Source organism: Dicentrarchus labrax, unplaced genomic scaffold (genome assembly GCF_905237075.1).
Source record: "Dicentrarchus labrax unplaced genomic scaffold, dlabrax2021, whole genome shotgun sequence".
Taxonomy (NCBI): Eukaryota; Metazoa; Chordata; class Actinopteri; family Moronidae; genus Dicentrarchus; species Dicentrarchus labrax.
The window spans coordinates 18,035,188-18,054,002 of NW_026136706.1; the positions used below are offsets into that span (position 1 = coordinate 18,035,188).

General features: G+C 39.1%; 2 protein-coding genes across 3 annotated transcripts; one reads left to right on the top strand and one right to left on the bottom strand.

The window, feature by feature from the left end:
* Positions 1 to 193: 193 nt before the first annotated feature.
* Positions 194 to 11,189, bottom strand: zgc:113337 (uncharacterized protein LOC503741 homolog). Its single transcript, XM_051403495.1, has 7 exons — positions 10,969 to 11,189; positions 10,268 to 10,384; positions 9,849 to 10,169; positions 7,826 to 8,155; positions 4,484 to 4,768; positions 3,425 to 3,526; positions 194 to 2,017 (listed from the first exon to the last, which is right to left on the bottom strand). Exons 2-7 carry the CDS (start codon positions 10,347 to 10,349, stop codon positions 2,010 to 2,012), a joined length of 1,128 nt encoding a protein of 375 aa, XP_051259455.1. The 5' UTR covers positions 10,350 to 10,384; positions 10,969 to 11,189; the 3' UTR covers positions 194 to 2,009.
* A 568-nt stretch (positions 11,190 to 11,757) lies between these two features.
* si:ch73-390b10.2 (Golgi pH regulator) lies at positions 11,758 to 18,746 on the top strand. 2 transcript variants are annotated; one of them, XM_051403486.1, is made up of 14 exons: positions 11,758 to 12,018; positions 13,254 to 13,313; positions 13,461 to 13,564; positions 13,651 to 13,757; positions 13,883 to 13,984; positions 14,117 to 14,237; positions 14,399 to 14,479; positions 14,561 to 14,670; positions 14,752 to 14,840; positions 16,998 to 17,090; positions 17,238 to 17,333; positions 17,685 to 17,774; positions 17,873 to 17,938; positions 18,018 to 18,746. In XM_051403486.1, exons 1-14 carry the CDS (start codon positions 11,977 to 11,979, stop codon positions 18,222 to 18,224), a joined length of 1,368 nt encoding a protein of 455 aa, XP_051259446.1. In that variant the 5' UTR covers positions 11,758 to 11,976; the 3' UTR covers positions 18,225 to 18,746. The 2 variants fall into 2 exon arrangements, with proteins under 2 accessions (XP_051259446.1, XP_051259447.1); XM_051403487.1 differs by lacking the exon at positions 13,254 to 13,313.
* The last annotated feature ends 69 nt before the right edge of the window (positions 18,747 to 18,815 follow it).

The window sequence follows — 18,815 nt, forward strand, 5'->3', positions numbered from 1 at the left end:
GTGTGTGCTCTGTGAGGTCCACCATAACCAGCCTGGCTTGGGATGAAAAAGGACACAAAAAATGAGCATCTGGAAGCCAGGTTTGGCACACTAGAAAGGAATTTCGTGAATTTCTGAGAGGTATAAAGCTGAGCTGAAAAAGCAGAAGAAGTGGCATTGAAAGATTATAAAGTGATTAAGATTCAGAAACATATTATTTTAAATATTTTTTATTATTCTGTTTGTTGCATTTATTACATCAACTTTTCAGAGTTGGTCATATTTTCTTCCTTACAGTTGTGCTCTGTACAGGGCTGATACTAAGTTACATTTCCATTTAAAAATGTTCTGAAACCACATTTCAGAGTTATTCTAATGTAAACTCTGGGCTCATAATCAATGTAGTATGCATATAGTGAAACTATGCCGACAGAGGACTCTTATTAATGGTGAGGACTGTGACGTGCCCGACTGAAGCACAAAGCTCGAATATAACCTACATGTTATTTGGATGATAACTGACTGATTCTAATCATATGCTTTGATATACAAGATTATTTCAGCTTAAAGCTTCAGTTTTTAAAATGCCCCTGTACACATGCAAACATGATATGTCACAAAAGGCATTTGGGCATATATAGGTGCCACTTTGATCCAGAGTGACTGACAAATGAGCATGCACGATTTTAGTTTTTTTGTCAAGAACACTCAAACAGTGGCTCTTCTGGGCATTTAACCGTTATCCAACCACTAAACTTCCTTGCCGCAGCCCAACCTGCACACTCACATTTTCACACACGTGAACTCGCCTACACGGGCAACAACACACGCATTCCTTTCGGGGGCAACAAAAGGGTTTCAGTGTTGCTTTCTCAGGGAATTGATTCAAGCTATCTGATCGTGAAATCTAACCTCTAACAAATATGCACACACACGCCCACACACACACACACACACACACACACAAAGACACACACTCACCTTCTTTGCGCAAGAAACACTTCGACAGGCAGAAGGACAACACACTCTCACAACACACTCAAACAGTCTGTGAAATGTGTAGAAAAGTTTGCAATAGATATTACACAAACAAGACATAAGTATGCAGCCCCCTTAGGTAAACTACTGACTATTCTTCAGGGTCAGTCCCTGACCCCACCCTCCTTTTAGAAATACACAGAAGTGACAGAGGCCTTTGACTGAGGTACACGAAGAAAAACACTAGGGGTGAGCCCACGGTGGCGATTAGCTGGGTTATTTAAAGGATAAGGCTGGCGATATTCCTTATTTTTTTTATTGTCAAAAAAATCCTATGTAGATAAAGGCTTGAATAGAGTTTTGACATTAAAAAAAGCTAAATGATTTCCAAAAACAGCTGAGCACTGTAGAATATTTTATGGGGGACTACTTTTAGCTGTGGATTAATACACATTTGGTGTGCTTGTGAGTATTTACAGAAGCAGGATGGTGATGTGTTTTTATAGTTGTTGGACATCAGAGGAGCTCAGAGGAATACAATATATCGTGCTTTGGCTACACAGACAATAGTTGTTAGCAGAATCTATCCATTTGCTGTTCAGTCTTTTCATGGGATGTGAAGAAATATAACTTCACCAGACTTATCCTTTAAGGACTAATAAAGAGAGACAAACAGGAGAGTATTTCAAAGACATGCAATATGCTGTAACAGCAAAATCACTGTACTTTAACTCGTCATACAGTGACTCTGCTGTGCGTTGGGGAATGTGTGGCCATCAACTCAATCAATTACAGAGAGAGAAAACATATGATCCACTCAACATTTCCTCATTGACTTCATGTGAGGACAGCCTGGAGATTATATAAGAGTCAGGTGCGGAGGCAGAAGAGCAGAGATGAATGTCGTTGTACAGTTGGCGCTCATACATAGGATTGTATTTGACATTCTATAGAGGTGTGTCAGAACATCTTCCCTTCGTACCAAGATGATGGTGATGATGCAGGGAAACTACTCTGCCTCTTCCTTTCAGCTTCTGGTCTCATCTGAAAGATTAATCAGCTGAAAGGAAATGCATGGAGAGAGAGCAGGAGAAGTAATGACACAAAATAGAAGAATGCATGTTTTTAAAACTTCACTGTTTTCTCATATCTACATTTTCCATCAAAAGGACATCTGACTTGGTGCAGCTATCACAACACAATAAGGCTAGTAATGAGGATGGATTGCCCTCCAAACCTGAAACTCTAGATAACTACTGCTTAAAAAGAAACACATGCAGAGACATCAAAGCTGTACATTCGATGGCAACACTCATGACAAAAATATTATATTTGACCTGTAGGATTATAAAGAAACTGAATACTGTGATAGTTACATTGTCTTGGCTTGTACAATACATTATCTGGAGAGTTATATCGTATATTATATTTAGAGCTTTTTGATAAGATGCAGCAATAGTGTTTCAACATAAAGCATGTCTTCATTCGAGTAAAAAGAGGCAGTGGGACGAGACCTTTACGGTTAATTTGACTCCTTTTTGCTCAGAATGAGAGGTTAACAGTATTGTAACTTGTACCTGTAAAGATGTTTATAGGCACACAAACTAACTTTTCCATTTTAGCGTTAACATAGAGTAGAATCCAACTTCATTAAACATTAGCTAGTAAGCTGTTAAAGATTAGCTTAATCTTGGTCATCTTGATGATTGTCTTTAGGTAATGTAGCATAGCACTGCTTTCACATCTAACACCCTACAAGACAGAATATTTAGCTGTTTTCCTGTATGAGTTTTTTAAGGCTCCAGTTTGAGCTCTGCTTTGGCTGATACTTCCTCATTCTATACAATACATATTACATTGTTAGCACTACGACGGTACACAGCTCTATGATTGTTTTATTTCATGCGCAGACAGAACATTGACTAGATAAATGAAGTGCAGATGGAGTGCAGGTAGCTTAAAAAGGAAGTTGAAATGGATGACTTAGACATCATGCCACTAATTTATTGAGCCCAAAAATGTTCAATATTAAATAAATCAAGACGACATTGTGAAAAAACAATACAACTGAAAAATTAAATTGTGTAAATGAACCAATGAAATACTTCAAGAATTCATTAAAGCTCACCCTCATTATAGTGAAATCTAATCTTATCATTCTTATTCTTGTATTAATATTGTATCTTTTATTTTATTATAAATGTTTTTGTCCCTTTTAAAAAGACTGTTTATATACCCTACTGACATTTTCCCATTGACACATAGCCACCTGTGCTTTTGTACATCTGTATCTAACGGTGTGAAGACATGAGGTGTAAAGGAGTGTGACGCTATGACTGTTTTCCCTTAATTGTTGATATAAGCATTGGCGTTGAGAAACAGTGCAGAGTATACATTAGAAACACCACACACACACACACACACACACACACACACACACACACACACACACAAGACACACGCTCACCTTCTTTGCGCAAGAAACACTTCCACAGGCAGAAGCAGAGGGACATGACCAACAGGGCTGCCACTGTGGTGACTGAGATCAGGATGGTGAGAGCCGTCCCAACTAGAAAGGACACATTTTTAAAAAATCATAAACTACAGTGTGTAAATTCTGCCCATACAAAATCCAGATTAAATGTCATTAGAAGCAAAAATTTATGTTGGTATTTGTGCCTGTGTACTGTACAGCCTGTGCTAGTCTGGACACGGCTTCCTCTTGGTGGACCATCACTGATTAGATTTGAGATTTACTTACCATCTGATTTATTTGATGTGTGCACTCCTGACCCATGAAACTAAGGTCAACTAAAGGTTGACAGCAAACTAGAGCCATCGCACACATGACAAATATAAGCACACTTAGGCTTCCTACTGCTCATCCTAAACTGCATTAAAACTAATAGGAAGTTATTTTTATTTTTTATAAAATATATATTTTAAAAATGTTTGTACAGAGGAAATTCTACATCTCAAAAATAGGAATAATATAAGAACTCTGTGGTCATAGCTTTCCTTTGTATTATGACGGACAAAGTACAAAAAAAAAAGATCCACACAGCTGCCAATACATTTAACAGGGCAACATTTTGATCAAACAGAGATCTTTGTCAGGCACTGTTACAAAGCAGAACAAGCAATATAGATTTAAACATCCTCACAGTCTGACACTCTTGTATAAAGGAGAAAGCATGCCTCTATGGCAACGGACACTATTTCTTGCATATTTAAAAAAAACTCAAAATATATATTATGCAAAAACATATTGAATCTCATTCTTGTCTCAGAATCAGTGAAATATAATTTATTAAACTTTGTGATTTTTTTTGACAATGCTTGACAAAGATCTTTTTTACTTACTGAGAACTATTGTATCAGTACAATGTGCACATGTTGTCTCTGACTTCCTTCCTCTTTATTCAGTATTCTAAAGTAATGATGATATAAAGCACTTTTGGAGTATGCCAGGAAAAACAAAGACACAATTCTTGAAAAAAAAAAGAGTTCACTGACACCAACTCACTTTTGGTGTTCATGGATACAGCAATCGGTGACTCAAGCCCTTTGTGGTGCACCAAGCATTTGACGGACACATCTTTAAGGAGGCCTGATTGGACAGTCAGTGTGCTGATGACCAGTGTGGTCCCGTCTCCCTGTGGGAGCTGTGTCGTAACAGGGGGGCCCATAGTGCGGTTATCCCTCTCCACGTTCCACACTATCTCCGCTGGGGGGCGCGACACTGAGGTGCAGTTGGCTTCGATCACACCTGGAGAGGTAGTCTTGTAGCTCACCTGAGGTTTGGGCAGCACTGGGAGAAATAAACAGACAAAAGCTAACACACTGGCACACATTAACACACAAAACATGCTCACAATGAGATGCACTATGATTAATTATTTCTTCTTTTGTTCTCCTGTGCTGTGTGTGACATTCACAAGCCAGGAAGCTATGGAAATGTTACATGATGATCAGGCACTAAGTGAAATATGGAAAGTACGCTGTGGGAGGACGTGTATATAAAGCACATTATTTTAGTCAAAAAAATCTGATTGCAGTATTTGTATATCTTTGGGCAAATTGCTGAGATGATACCTGGGAAAAACCTTGAAGCCTTTGGATCAGCTAAGGTATGTGAATTCCTGCACACTTAAGATCCATAAGTAAGTCTCTGGCTGTTTTCAATTCTCTGTTCTCGGGGCTGAGCGAGGAATGTGATACACTGGAACCGAGAACATTTTTGTTGGCAAGAACACATTTAGCCACAGATATTTGGCCCTCGTAGTTTCAGTGTCTTCTCGGAGCTCTAGGTGGTGAACTTTACCCACTGTCGGTCTGGATTGTATCAGATTTCGGGCTGGGTCAAACCACAACAGGAAAAAATTCCTTGAACAATCCAAACCATAATTCCCTGTGAACGAGCACAAAAATGGTGTGAAATTCTATTTAAATTCCACAGTTTATCTAAATCTTTCCCCAAAATCTTTGTACTAAATATGTAAGACTCTGTACCACTGTGACGCCATATAAAAGGCATATATTCATTTTATTCCTTAACACAATGTAAGGAACGTCATTTTGCACTGATTGTTAACTTAAAATAGACCTAATGTCTATAAAATACATAAAGAAAGAAATTTAACAAAAAAATATGTACCAAAGAGTTCCCACCAAAGCAATTATTTAATTTGTACTACATTTTCTCAAGTACTAACATAACATTTTACACACAAAACCAATGATGAAAATACAATACACTTTTATAAAAGTACAGAATAAGTTCAATTCAACTGTACAATACTGACGGAGGATATTGTTCTGCACAATTAGCACTTCTTTTAAATGCAGGACTTTTAGTTGTAATGGCACATTTTTGCACGGTTATTGCTGCATATACTTTAACCACCTAGTTGATAACTGTGTCTATCTGCTGTTTGGTGCTGAGCAATTTGTGTACAGTGGATTTTCGAGCTTTCTCACTGAAAACAGCTGCCTGCTGTTGCTGAAAATGATGCTATGAGAGTGGTGAGATAAACCAAAGTAGATAAACAATGAGTTGAAACTCACTATAAAGCACTGTAAACTCCCCAATGGGCGGCTGCAGAGGTGAGGTGATCATTTTCTGTAGGTTCATTACTACGGGTGACCCCTTTCACACTGTCTTTTGATACATTGTTATTATAATATTAGAATTATGATTATAGCCAGCATCTAGTGTGGTAATTTCATCCCATGCTAAACTGAACCCACTGGCAGCTTTATTTATGGCATTAAGACTTAAAACTTCTGCTAAGCAGATGCATTATAGTTACTCATTTTGACTACCTCTTTTATTTGAACAAGTGGCCGAACAATGTACGTTTATAAATACATTAAATCTAAATTTTATGTAATTTATGCCATTTAAATTTAATGATGTTTCCATTACATTTTGAAGAATTTTTATGACCTACTTCAGTGGTATTTTTTTGCTGAGATCATGAGATCATTTGTTTTAGCTATCAGTGTGTGTGGACAGTATGTGTGAGAGTTGGGGTAAAGAAACATCACATCATCAGAGTGGGACGGGGGTGGAAGACAGGCAGCAATAAACAGAAAAAAAACGATTAATGCTAATCGTGCTTCACTACTAGAAACACCTACTGTACTGTACAGTTCGATTTCAAACAAAAGCACATCTGTTTGTTGAGATAACTGTGAGAGAAAGGGAATGGGAGAAAAGTGGGAAAGCAAATGAGCAAAAAGAGAGAGAGACAAAGCACAGAGGGAATCACTGTCTGCGGCAAACACTGACACAGTCATGCATCAGGACCTCACTCCCTGCCTCCATCATTCTTTCGAATGCTCCATTCTTCACATGGACACACTGCTCTGTGTTTGTGTGTTAACAAATCAGTCAACAGCGTAGCCTTGCTGTATCATGAAAACACTCAGCAGCTACAACCAGGAAGAAAAGATCAACATTCCTGTCTAAATCCCAGAGGTACCTGTCTTTCCTACAGACACAAAGTCTAAAGTTGAGTCTCTTGGCACTTACGCAAACATGTCTTTCTACGACTTTCCTACAGGATCCTGTCCACCCAGCTCCTACATCTATTGAAGAACAAATCCGCTCACAACTACAGCCCTGCAAAAATTTTCATCCAAACAACTTATTCTTTCATAAAAAGTGGCACTATTGTTAAACAAAACAGCACTGTAACAACTGCATTGGAAACAAAATGTCCACTTCCCCAAGTTAAACAAGTATTTTGCAATTAACGGATGGATTTCTTTTTTCATTTCTTCTTTAAGGAAGCTGAAGTCTGAGGTTACTGTAGCCTGAGTTAGCCAAAACAAGTGGGTAAGTTGCAGTTGTGTTTGTTTCTCCACAGACAGTGCTTTCTTGCTGATCCGCGGCAGAGGATATGATCTGGTAGTACAAAACATGACAAAACACCAGCAGCAAACCTAGAGGTGACTTCCAGGAGGACTTGACTTTGGCTAACTCAGATGCCAGAACTTAAAGGATCCGTTTGTTGAACTAATTTTATTTTGATATAGAGCCAGGCAGGCGGTTTCCTCCTCGTTCCATTCCTGCTAAACTAAACTATCAAGCTGTTGGCAGTAGCCTTATATTTACCGATGGACATGAGAGTGGTATTCTTCAACTCTCCTGAAGAAAGCGAAAAAGAATTTCCCAAAATGTCTAACTATTATTGTAAAGAAACATTTTTGAACGGAACGAGGAGTGTGAATTTTGTCCCCCATCTTGGATCATTTCAGATGGAGTTCAAATTTCCCCTCAGCCATTTTGTTTCGTTTACTTTTAAAAAACATAATATGAAATAATCAGTGATGATGGCTAGTTGGGGAAAAAGATGTTTACCATAGGTGGCGAGGCAAACCGTGGAGCTCTTCTGTCCTGCAGGGAGTGTGGTGTACAGGCATGTGTAGCAGCCCTCATCCTGGATAGCGACAGGCTGGATGGTGAGCTGACTGTCGGACAGGGAGGCACTTAGCCAGACTCTCCCCTGGTAGGGTGGCTCTATCATGGGGTCACTCCGCTTTGCAAAGGAGGCCACCTGTGAGGAGTCTCCTTGTGCAGAAGTGTGTCTCCATATGATCTGTTGCACCTTCTCAGGCAAACCGTAGGAGCACGAGAGGGAGGCCTTCTTGCCACTCACTGCTGTTTTGTTGCTGTCGACAGTGACTTGCGCTGGGAATGAAAAGAGCATACCATCCAATGAAAGAATGATGGATGTGCAGACAAGATACAAAGAACAAAGAACAGGTTGACACAGGGTGAAAAACAGAACAACGCTAATAATCAGAAATATGAGGCACCCAAACAGAAACCAGTTACTGGAATCTGCAACAGCTGTTTCTGGTTAGAAAAATAAGCCCTCCTTCTCCCACTGCTCCACAGCTCTTTATTAACATGACTGGCTGAGCCTCAACGGGCTCATCAACTTGTGTTCAGAGGTTAGGGGTGGTTCAGGACATCTGTATTCACATATTTTCAGTAAATCCCCACAGCAGATTGATATTCAGGTTGCAGGGAGGAGTAGCTGTCTCTGGAGTCTACTGCAGAACTGGTTGTGTTTCATCTTAATGGGCGGGTGCAAACAGAAGGCATCCAAAATGAGTTATTCCACATGCATTGTTTAAATCGTAATTAGGAACAGCAGAGTGGGAAAAAAACTTTTCACGTAAGCCTCCGAGTTGTAATTCCAAGTCTGTATCTGCAATTTCTGACACAGACGATATCTCCCACTAGGTGAGTGGGAGATATCGTAACTTACACTAAGTAAGGACACCCACGGTGTCTGTACATAGAAACGGCTCATTCATTATTTTATCTATTTAGATTATTTTCAGGTGATAATATGCTAATAAAAACACATTGATGAACCTTATATTCCATTTCTGCCAATAGATCCCCCTAAATGTTACACACCGGACCTTTAAAATGAGCTATACACAGTTCCTTTCTGTCTATTTTTACTGCTAGTACGTAATACAACAAAAGAAGCCAAGTTTATCTGGTGAGGCTACAAGAATAACAGAGGAGCTAGCCATAAAGGAATTATGTGTCAACACTCCCAAGTTGGAATAACAGTTCTTCCCATTTTTCTGACACTCCGTGCAGCATTAAGCCATGAAACACCAACAGAGGAAGAAACTATGAAAATTAATTCAGGCAACTGTCATTTTATGATTCTCATTTGAGCACCTCTATGTAAGGCTGTGTAATTCCTCACTGATATTGGTAGCTACTTTATAATAAACAATTACTAATTATTAGCAAATCTCCTAAGTTTGGGGAATCTCATCTGATTCAGGCACCAAATTCTGGATATCTGAGCTCCCTCATCATGATCATTACTCAACCCGGCCTCAAGCGGAGGCCTCTCCCACTCAGTTCACAACCTTCATGACCATGTCAGAATAGCAGTCATTTCCTGGCTACAAAAACTCATGTTTCATCTAAACTTTTCTAGCCAGGGTTGACAATATGTCAGAGGTCCACATCTTTATTGTTTACTATGAGCCCCTGGAGATCCAATAACCAAAGCTTACACTACTGATACTCATCCTAACTCCTCATGTGTTCTGTGCTTACTACCTCAAAAATCAAATCATAAGGCTGTAGAGTTGATATATACTATATCTTTTTTAATAAACCTTTTTTAGGGCATTTTATGCCATTCTTAGAGTCATGATCATCAGAAGAAACATAACAGGAAATTACACTTTATGAAGCTGAACTGCACCCACCAGAGTGAACCTATGGAGTCTCAGGGTTGGAAATACATTAGGTCTTGTCTGCATTGTAACAAACTGGTGTTTTTCTATTTGCAGAAACCGCATCCTTGTCCAAACCTGCTGTCATCAATGGTCTTACTCACCGGTAACAGTGAGGCAGATCTGTCCCTGCTTTGAACCCGAAGGTATCATGTCAAAGATGCAGGTGTAGCAGCCTTCGTCACGGAAGCCCACCCTACGGATGGTGATAGCCGAGGAGTCCTTTGGGGAGGAGGCGAGCTCCACATGCTGCTGTCCACTCACACTGTCTCTTTGGCCGGGCAGGTAGCTCAGCAGGGTCTGGTTCTGGACATCCAGCCAACGCACCTGCTTCAGAGACTCACCTCGTTCCCTCAAAACACTGCACATCAGAGTAAAAGGCTTCTCCACTGGAGCTTCCAGACGCTCTGGTGCTGTTACCCTTCCTGAAAAATCCAACCAATTTAAAACAACATCATAATTTAGTGTGACGTGAGTTCTTGATTTGAGTTTTTCCATACCTGTATTAGCATGACATACTCACCCTGCAGTCTTCCCACCATCAGTAGGAGTAAACACACCTGCAGACCATTCCTACAGGAGGCCTGGCTCATCATCTTCTTCATTGCTCATTTAACAGGGAGGAGGAACTGAGGTGGTACTGAGATGTAGAAAATGTTCAAGTTATCTTAGTCAACATGAACTCTATCAAGCTCTCCTATAGTTTATACAACTGGTTATCCAACAGTGAAAGAATTTTGATGTGCTAACGTAATTTTCCCCCGAGGCAGTTCAGGACCCGTGGTCACTAGATGCCGTCCAACACATTTAACTATTAAACGATTCAGTGTGGGGCAATGAAATGAAATAAGTTTTTCAGGGACCACATCCACTGAACAAAGAGATTCAGATTTAAAATAGCTGAGCTATTAGTGGGTATCATGTTATCAGAGGGCTTTAAAAATGTCAAAACATTTTTTTCTGCCACATCGCTGAACAAACATATTCTAGGTTGAATTCAAGTCTAATACAACAACTTGCAATGAACTTTATAGATAAATATAAAACTTTTTATAGCCAATTGCACACCAAACATATACAGCAATAATAGGAATGTCCATATTTTCTTGATTAAATGAGACAATCTGCAGTTAATCAAGAAAACTATGGAGAACTGAATTATCTGTCACATATTCTCTTTTCCATGTGTCATAAATTATACACCCATGAGGCTGAGACACTCACCTCTACTTGTCCTAATGCAAAAGGTAAAAGCCAACAATTGAAGATCTTCTACCTCTGCAACATCTTGCCCGTCCTTATGACCCAGCAGTCTTTTGAAACATCACTCCAGAACGAGCAGGAAACTATTTTTACTCATCCGAGTGTTTTCTATTCTGCGCACCACCAGAACAATGAACACCAGCCGGTGGCAGCTCCTAACTTCACTTTTCTGGATGTGGATGAGCTCTGAGTGCAGACAATGCCAGCGCTCAGGGTTGGACTACCAGCGCCCCCTAGTGTCCCTTAGTTTGTATAGCTTTGTGGGACTGGTGGAGATTTCAGTGTCTTCCATGTCCTTCCCACACATTTCCAAATGTTGATATGTAAAATGCATGCTTAAAAAATATTAGATTTTTATTTTTTATTTAAGTAATATCTGAGGAAAATCGGTGTGTTTGAAATTACTGTTAAAGCATTAACATAACAGAAGACACAAAACAAAAACATTTCTCATTCGGTGCATTTAGAAACCGTTTCAGTGTCTGATAGCAAACCGCTGATTTGTCGCCCTCTGCAGGTAAACATGGTAACCACAACCTCTGCAGGTAAACATGGTAACCACAACAACCCCGTCGAAACCCTCACAGTGTTAAATAACCAAGTTACCAAGCTCATTATTTTATATTTATCCAAAATAATTAGTAATATAACAAAATAAAATAAAAACAAAAATCGATGAATCTTGTGATTTACGTTTCGGGTTTTTTTGTTTTTTTAAATTGTGAGACGTCACAGTTTTGCGACGGAAGTGTTTTGTCCGCTCCATGTTGATGACGTACGGTCAACCGTTGCAAGTTGACAGCTGAACAACAAATGCTCCTAAAATGAGCTCTTTAGCAACATAACAAACATTTGTAGCGCTTGAAGCTTGGTTGTTGTTTCATATCAGCATGAACTGAAACTGCCGTCGACCCCTCCTCAGCCGTACGGTCACTCCTCTGCGGACTAACAGGCGGTTTTACACACATCATGTCGTTTCTGGTGGACTCGGTCATCATGTTCACCTCACAGGTAACGATAGTGATAAGTTGGTAAAGTGGACACATTGTTGTTTGTATTTTTCTCAATGAACAAGAATATCCAGCGCATGTTGTGAGCTGACGTTACGTTGGATATTGTGTAGTGAATATGTTGGACTACCGCCCTGTTTGTGTGTGCGTCGTAGAAGTTTTAATGTCGTCTGTCAAAGTGAAAAAGACTCAAGACGATCTTGAAAACAGTCAACATGTTAACGTTGTTCGTTAAACACATTTCTCCAATAGTGAGGTCTCTGTTTCAAAACTCTCCCCACAGTCAGCACAACAACAGTCTAACAGTGGATTAAACTCAATAACTTTTTGCCATGACACAAATGTTTTTATTCAATTTAAAATCCATTTAGTTAATCCATTAGTGACTCTGTATCAACAGTTCAGTTTTGCACATGTTAACATACAATTTTAGATTTTCTTTTTTAACCTAAAAACTAAAAAGTTTTATTATATTATATTTAGCTCTTTACATGATAAACATAAAAAGCCCATCCATACAGTGTAATGTAAGGATGGACAGACTGTGACAATGCATTAAACAGGGTTTACTATCATCTCCATGTTTGTATACCTGTCCTGTACGCGTATGTAACACATATAAATACTGGTGTACTGGAATTCAGTTTCATCCTTTTATATTTTGGAAATACTCAATTAAAAACTAGCAGAAATACTGCATATTGCAGCATTGAATTATGCAATAAATAAATAAATACAAAGACAATGGTGATAAATGTTGTTTGTTGAAAAGCATTCAACTGTAAGTTGGTAAAGAAAACTGTGTTTGAGGAGTTTTGTGAAAGCGATCTCAGCATTGGGAAATGTGTTTAACCAAAAGGCCTTTTTCACGCCAAACATTTAAACCTGTCATTGTAGGAAAAACACAGGTCTTATCAATAACAATATACCAGAACCCTGAAACGAAAACAGCTAAATGGAAAACAGGCGTCATTATGTTGTTCATTACATCTGTGATTTTCCTACTGTGACATGTGAAAATGTCTGCCATGTAAAATGCATATAGTAAAGAAATTCATACACTTGAGATTAGTGAAACACCGAATTAGATCTTTTTTCTAATTTTGTTTCTCAATTTACTCAAACTTGTTACTTTGATGAAACTCAAAAAAGAGTATTTTACTAAATTAAAAATATGACAGTTTAATCGTTCCCTTCTCTCCTTTCTCCAAATAAATCCCATTAAATCCAACACAGGTGCTGTTCTTTGGATTTGGCTGGTTATTCTTTATGCGGCAGCTGTTTAAAGATTATGAGGTACAGTGTTAACGCAAGGAATTTATTCATGAATGACCACTAGGATGGGTGTGTTGAGTGTCATCACTAATAGAGCTATAGCCATACGTCATCCCTATATCTTCTGTGCTAAGTAACAGTCTTGACTTGTTTTGTGTTTGTTGACAGGTGCGACAGTACATTGTCCAGGTGGTTTTCTCTGTCACTTTTGCTTTTTCATGTACCATGTTTGAGCTCATCATCTTTGAGATTCTGGGTGCCTTAAGTAGTAGGTAAGTGCATTTTCTGTGGAATATAACTCTGTTTTGTTGCTGCTAATTGCAGATGAAGAATTGTAACTCTCACATCTTTGTCACAGCTCCAGGTATTTCCACTGGAAGCTGAATCTGTATGTGATACTGCTGGTTCTAATCTTTGTGGTGCCTTTCTACATTGGATACTTTGTTGTCAGTAACATACGCCTGTGTAAGTATAACTGATCAGCTGAATACTGAAGATTAAATACTGTAGCTAAAAATGAATGATGCTGTTTGACAGATGTTATTTCACACATTGTGTCACAGAAATCTGTTTGCTTTGTGTCTATGTAGTGCAGAGACAGAGGCTTCTGTTCGCTTGTATGGTGTGGTTTACCTTTATGTACTTCTTCTGGAAGTTGGGGGACCCATTCCCCATCCTGAGTCCAAAACATGGTGAGTGTGCATCCTTCTCCTCTCTGGGCACCTTTATGCCTAGTTTCTGACTGTGGATGCCTTTTTTCCTCATAATGTGAGAATGTGTGAAACAATTGTTTGGCTGTTTTCAATCTGTTGTCTTTTGTTCAGGCATCCTGTCCATTGAGCAGCTAATCAGTCGTGTTGGTGTGATCGGAGTCACACTCATGGCTTTGTTGTCTGGGTTTGGTGCGGTCAACTGTCCGTACACATACATGTCCTATTTCCTCAGGTGAGCTCAGCTGTGGGTTTTACGCTGACATAACCTTCAGCAGTCAGATCCCACAGCCTGTTACAGTCCACTTATGGATCAGACATTACTATCCTCAATTGTATCCCTGTTCACACATGCTGACATTGCTTAGATGCTTCTTGCTTTGTTATTTTTCACAGAAATGTAACTGACAGTGACATCCTTGCTCTGGAGAGACGGCTGCTCCAGACTATGGACATGATTGTCAGCAAGAAGAAACGGTTAGTTATTTATTTTTATTCTTTTTATAAAATGCATAAAACAAAGGATTTGTGCCACTACAATTTGTTCTATATGTGAAGAATTGCCATGACACGGAGGCAGATGTACCAGCGTGGGGAAGACCAGAACAAACAGACAGGATTCTGGGGCATGATCAAGAGTGTCACCTCCACACAAACAGGCAGCGAAAGTATCCTTTATATTTATATTGAATTAATGTTAAAGTCTCCTCCATTTGTTGTGGATGTCAGCCTTAACTTCTTCCCTCCAGATCTCTCTCTGATCCAGCAGGAGGTCGATGCTCTAGAGGAGCTGAGTCGACAACTGTTTCTTGAGACTGTGGACCTGCAATCTACCAAGGTAACATAATGCATGCACATACAGGCATGTTTTCCATTTAACTATGGAGATACCGAGAGTGAAATAAAAAAAAGAACTTGCAGACTATAATCTTGAATGAAGTTTTGCAGGTGGACATTAAAATAACTATTATTAAATCCCTGAAAATTAAAGGTGGAACAAATAAACAGGACATAAAAGAAATTAATGATTAGCAGGTTTGCAACACTGACCTTCTGACTAGTTAGGTGTAGCCTATTCAAACTACCCATTTACCTTCACCTTCCAAATTCAAACAGAATAAAACCATTCAGATTATTGCTCACCTTTGTCTTTAAGTGGCTGTAGATGCTTTTATGATAATAAGGTATCACTGACAATGTGACAATGTAAAAGGGGTTGATTAACTTACAGAAAATCTGAAATCACCTGAATGAGCAGCTCTTTAGCTAAGTTTCATCTCATTGTTTAGCTGTCTGGCCCACAACTTTGCTGTTTTGGTTCACTTTCACCATACTCATAGTATCGTTTCAGGCTGCAGCAGGCAGCGGTTTTGAGAGAAAAAGTTATAAATACACACTGTACGCTACCTGCTCAGCAAACAGCAAGGGGAGGATAAAAGAGAGATTTTATGAAGCCTCAGTTGAAGTATCATCTGTGGTTTCTTTGACTATCAAGGATTGTCTGTCCCTCCTGATAATCAGTCAGCCCACCTGCCAAAATCAATTCTCACTTGCTTAAAGTTATCACTTTGGATCTTTATCACCCTTTAATCTGAGTACAGGTGTGGATGCTTGATTGTGTTTCCCATTGGTTGTTATGTACGTCAGTGTATCTTCGTAGTTTGTCCCTACCCCACCCTCTCAGTTTATTATCACAGTGGGCGGTGTAGGGAGACAGTCAAACATTGCAGAGCTAGTTACTAAATGTGGGGAAAGTGACATGTGTACACTTAATTCCTCAGTTCCTGAGTTCTCCAGGTCCTTACCCTGACCTCACAGTTGCCTTTAGATACATGTTGTTCTGGCTAAGGTGTTTGCGAATAGATGAGTATTATCACAGCCCTAAAACACAAAGCAATAATAATAATATCTCATTGAAGTAGTTCTTCTGTGGACATTTAATGTCCAATATTTAGTAGTGCTTACAGTGGATTAATCAGAGCTTGTTCGTTGAGAATGGCTGGCTACAGGGACTGATTAGAGCGGCTTAGACTCAACCATACAGTGAAAGAGCTATAAAACCAAAACAATTAGCTTAAAGAGGCTCAGTAAAGCTGCAGACTTAATTCTCTGTCATTCTGGCACTCTGAGGGACCCCTTTCACATTACAGAGAGTAATTTGATTAAATGGTAATATTATATAATGATAATGTTGATTAATGCCAGTTCAACCACACGAAACCTGCCCTAGCTTAGTGATCTGTAACTAATACCTAAACACAGCATTTTCCAACTTAAAGGACCAGTGTGTAAAATTCAGTGGCATATAGGCTGAGGTTGCAGATTTCAACCATTTTGAATACAGCTCAGCCTTCCAATCATGTTGGAGAAATTAACGGTGGCTGTGAAACTCACGAAAAAAAAAAGAAAAGCCCTATAGAGTCAGTGTTTGGTTTGTTCGTTCTGGGCTGCTGTAGAAACACGGTGGTTCAATATGGCAGCCTCCTTCTGTAGATGAAAACAGCTCATTAGATAGATAACGAAAACACTCAAATGTGATGATTATACACTAATGAAATCCTACCTATGAATATTATATCCCTACTACCAACATGTTAAATATTACACTTTGGACCTTTAAACATCTGTTATATGATAAATATGAATCTGTATTTAATGTACAGAATCTTCCCTTATGTCATTTAAACCAGGTTAATTTCCATCACATCACATGAACTATTATATCACAGGACCTAATAAAACAAAATAATAATAAAAAGTTCATAGTCCGTGTATAAATGTTTGACAGCATGCTGACATACACATGAGAAGAAAATCATTTTTATTCAGTTTAGATTTTTCAAATCCCATTGTTTAACTGGGAGGCCTCTCTGACACCTGGACTGAGAACTGAGGGAACAGACACTCATTTGTTTGCACACTCCACTCATTTTCTGTTGCTTATGTACAGTAAATGATTTGCTAATGCTTTATTGCCACCTTTCCTTATCTTTAGGAGCGAATTGAGTACTCTAAGACATTCCAGGGGAAATACTTCAATTTCCTCGGCTACTTCTTTTCCATCTATTGTGTTTGGAAAATCTTCATGGTGAGAACAATCACACTTGTTTTCTGGCATTGTGTCTTTCCCTCACACTCACACACAGATACTGTTACATAATCCAATTAGTTTTAGTTTTTCTGTTGTTAAAATGTTTATTTAATGAACAAAAAAACCCTATTCTGTATTTCATAGGCCACTATAAACATTGTGTTCGATCGAGTTGGAAAGACGGATCCTGTGACGAGGGGTATTGAAATTACAGTGAACTACTTGGGGATCCAGTTTGATGTAAGACACACACACACACACACACACAGACACACACACACAGACACAGACACACACACACACACACACACACACACACACACACACACACATACATGTACACACCTGCAGAAATAGTCACATGTCATACTGCATGGCCTCCCGTAGAGATAACTGCCGGCTCATTATCATCTCTCTGGCTGCTTTCTCAGCAGTGAACCTGGTCATGATTGCTTTTAATCTTTTCCCACGTAGACAATTATTTGATTGAGTTCTCGTAGCTCACACTCACAAAGGCTTGAATTATGTTTAAATCTAAATGAAAGTTGTCATCCTTTTCATATTCTTTTGTTATCTTTCTCCCCGTCTCAGGTAAAGTTTTGGTCCCAACACATTTCTTTCATCTTGGTGGGTATAATAATCGTTACATCCATTCGTGGCTTACTCATCACCCTCACTAAGGTAAAACTATCACATGATAGATCTTGAGGTCAATAACTAACTTTTCTTTTCAATGGTTTGTCTGTTTAACCAAAGATTTAATGCTCTTTCATTTTTAGTTCTTCTATGCAATATCAAGCAGCAAGTCCTCCAATGTCATCGTGCTTGTCCTCGCTCAGATCATGGTGAGTCCGTCGCTTTATAGTTGTCTATAACATAACATACAAACAACAGATAAAGCAAAACTTTCTCTCTCTGTCTCAGGGGATGTATTTTGTTTCATCCGTCTTGCTGATGCGTATGAGCATGCCGCTGGAGTATCGCTCCATTGTGACAGAAGTTCTGGGAGAGCTGCAGTTCAACTTCTACCACCGCTGGTTTGACGTAATCTTCCTGGTCAGCGCCCTTTCCAGCATCCTTTTCCTGTATCTTGCCCACAAGCAGGCACCAGAGAAACACATGGCCCTCTGATTCCCCACATCTCTTCCCACCTGGATGTGACTCCCGACCCCTGGGGTGACTTTGATTCTGGAATATAGGGATATCAAGGAATTTTTTAAAATATAAATTACATAATTATCTGGACTGCCGGGTTCCTGAATCAGGAATGGCTGGTTGTTGGATGCAAGTGATGGGGAACTTTTGGAACACATGAGGAGACAACTTTGAAAGTGGACTCTAATTATTATCAAACCATTTACAGAACAAACATTACTATTAGGAATTTAATTTTACATGCAACCGCAAAAACTTTGTATTCTGTGCTCTTAATTTTGGCCAAATTGTTCTGTACTTTCTTTTGTCTGAACACACTGGAGCTGTACTGTTCACAGCACATCTGCTTCACTTTCACTGAGGTGGACTACGGACTGTATGAAGGAAAGATCACAGTTTCAATCATGATCTCCGTCCTGAAGCGGCTGTTACTTTTGACAAAATATGTATTTTAATTGGGAACAAAAACAAACACCCATAAAGTAAGCTTAATTCAGATATTATTTGTTCATTTATTTGTGTTCATGGAAGTTGAAAATCATTTTCTTTTATTTAGAAATGGGAACA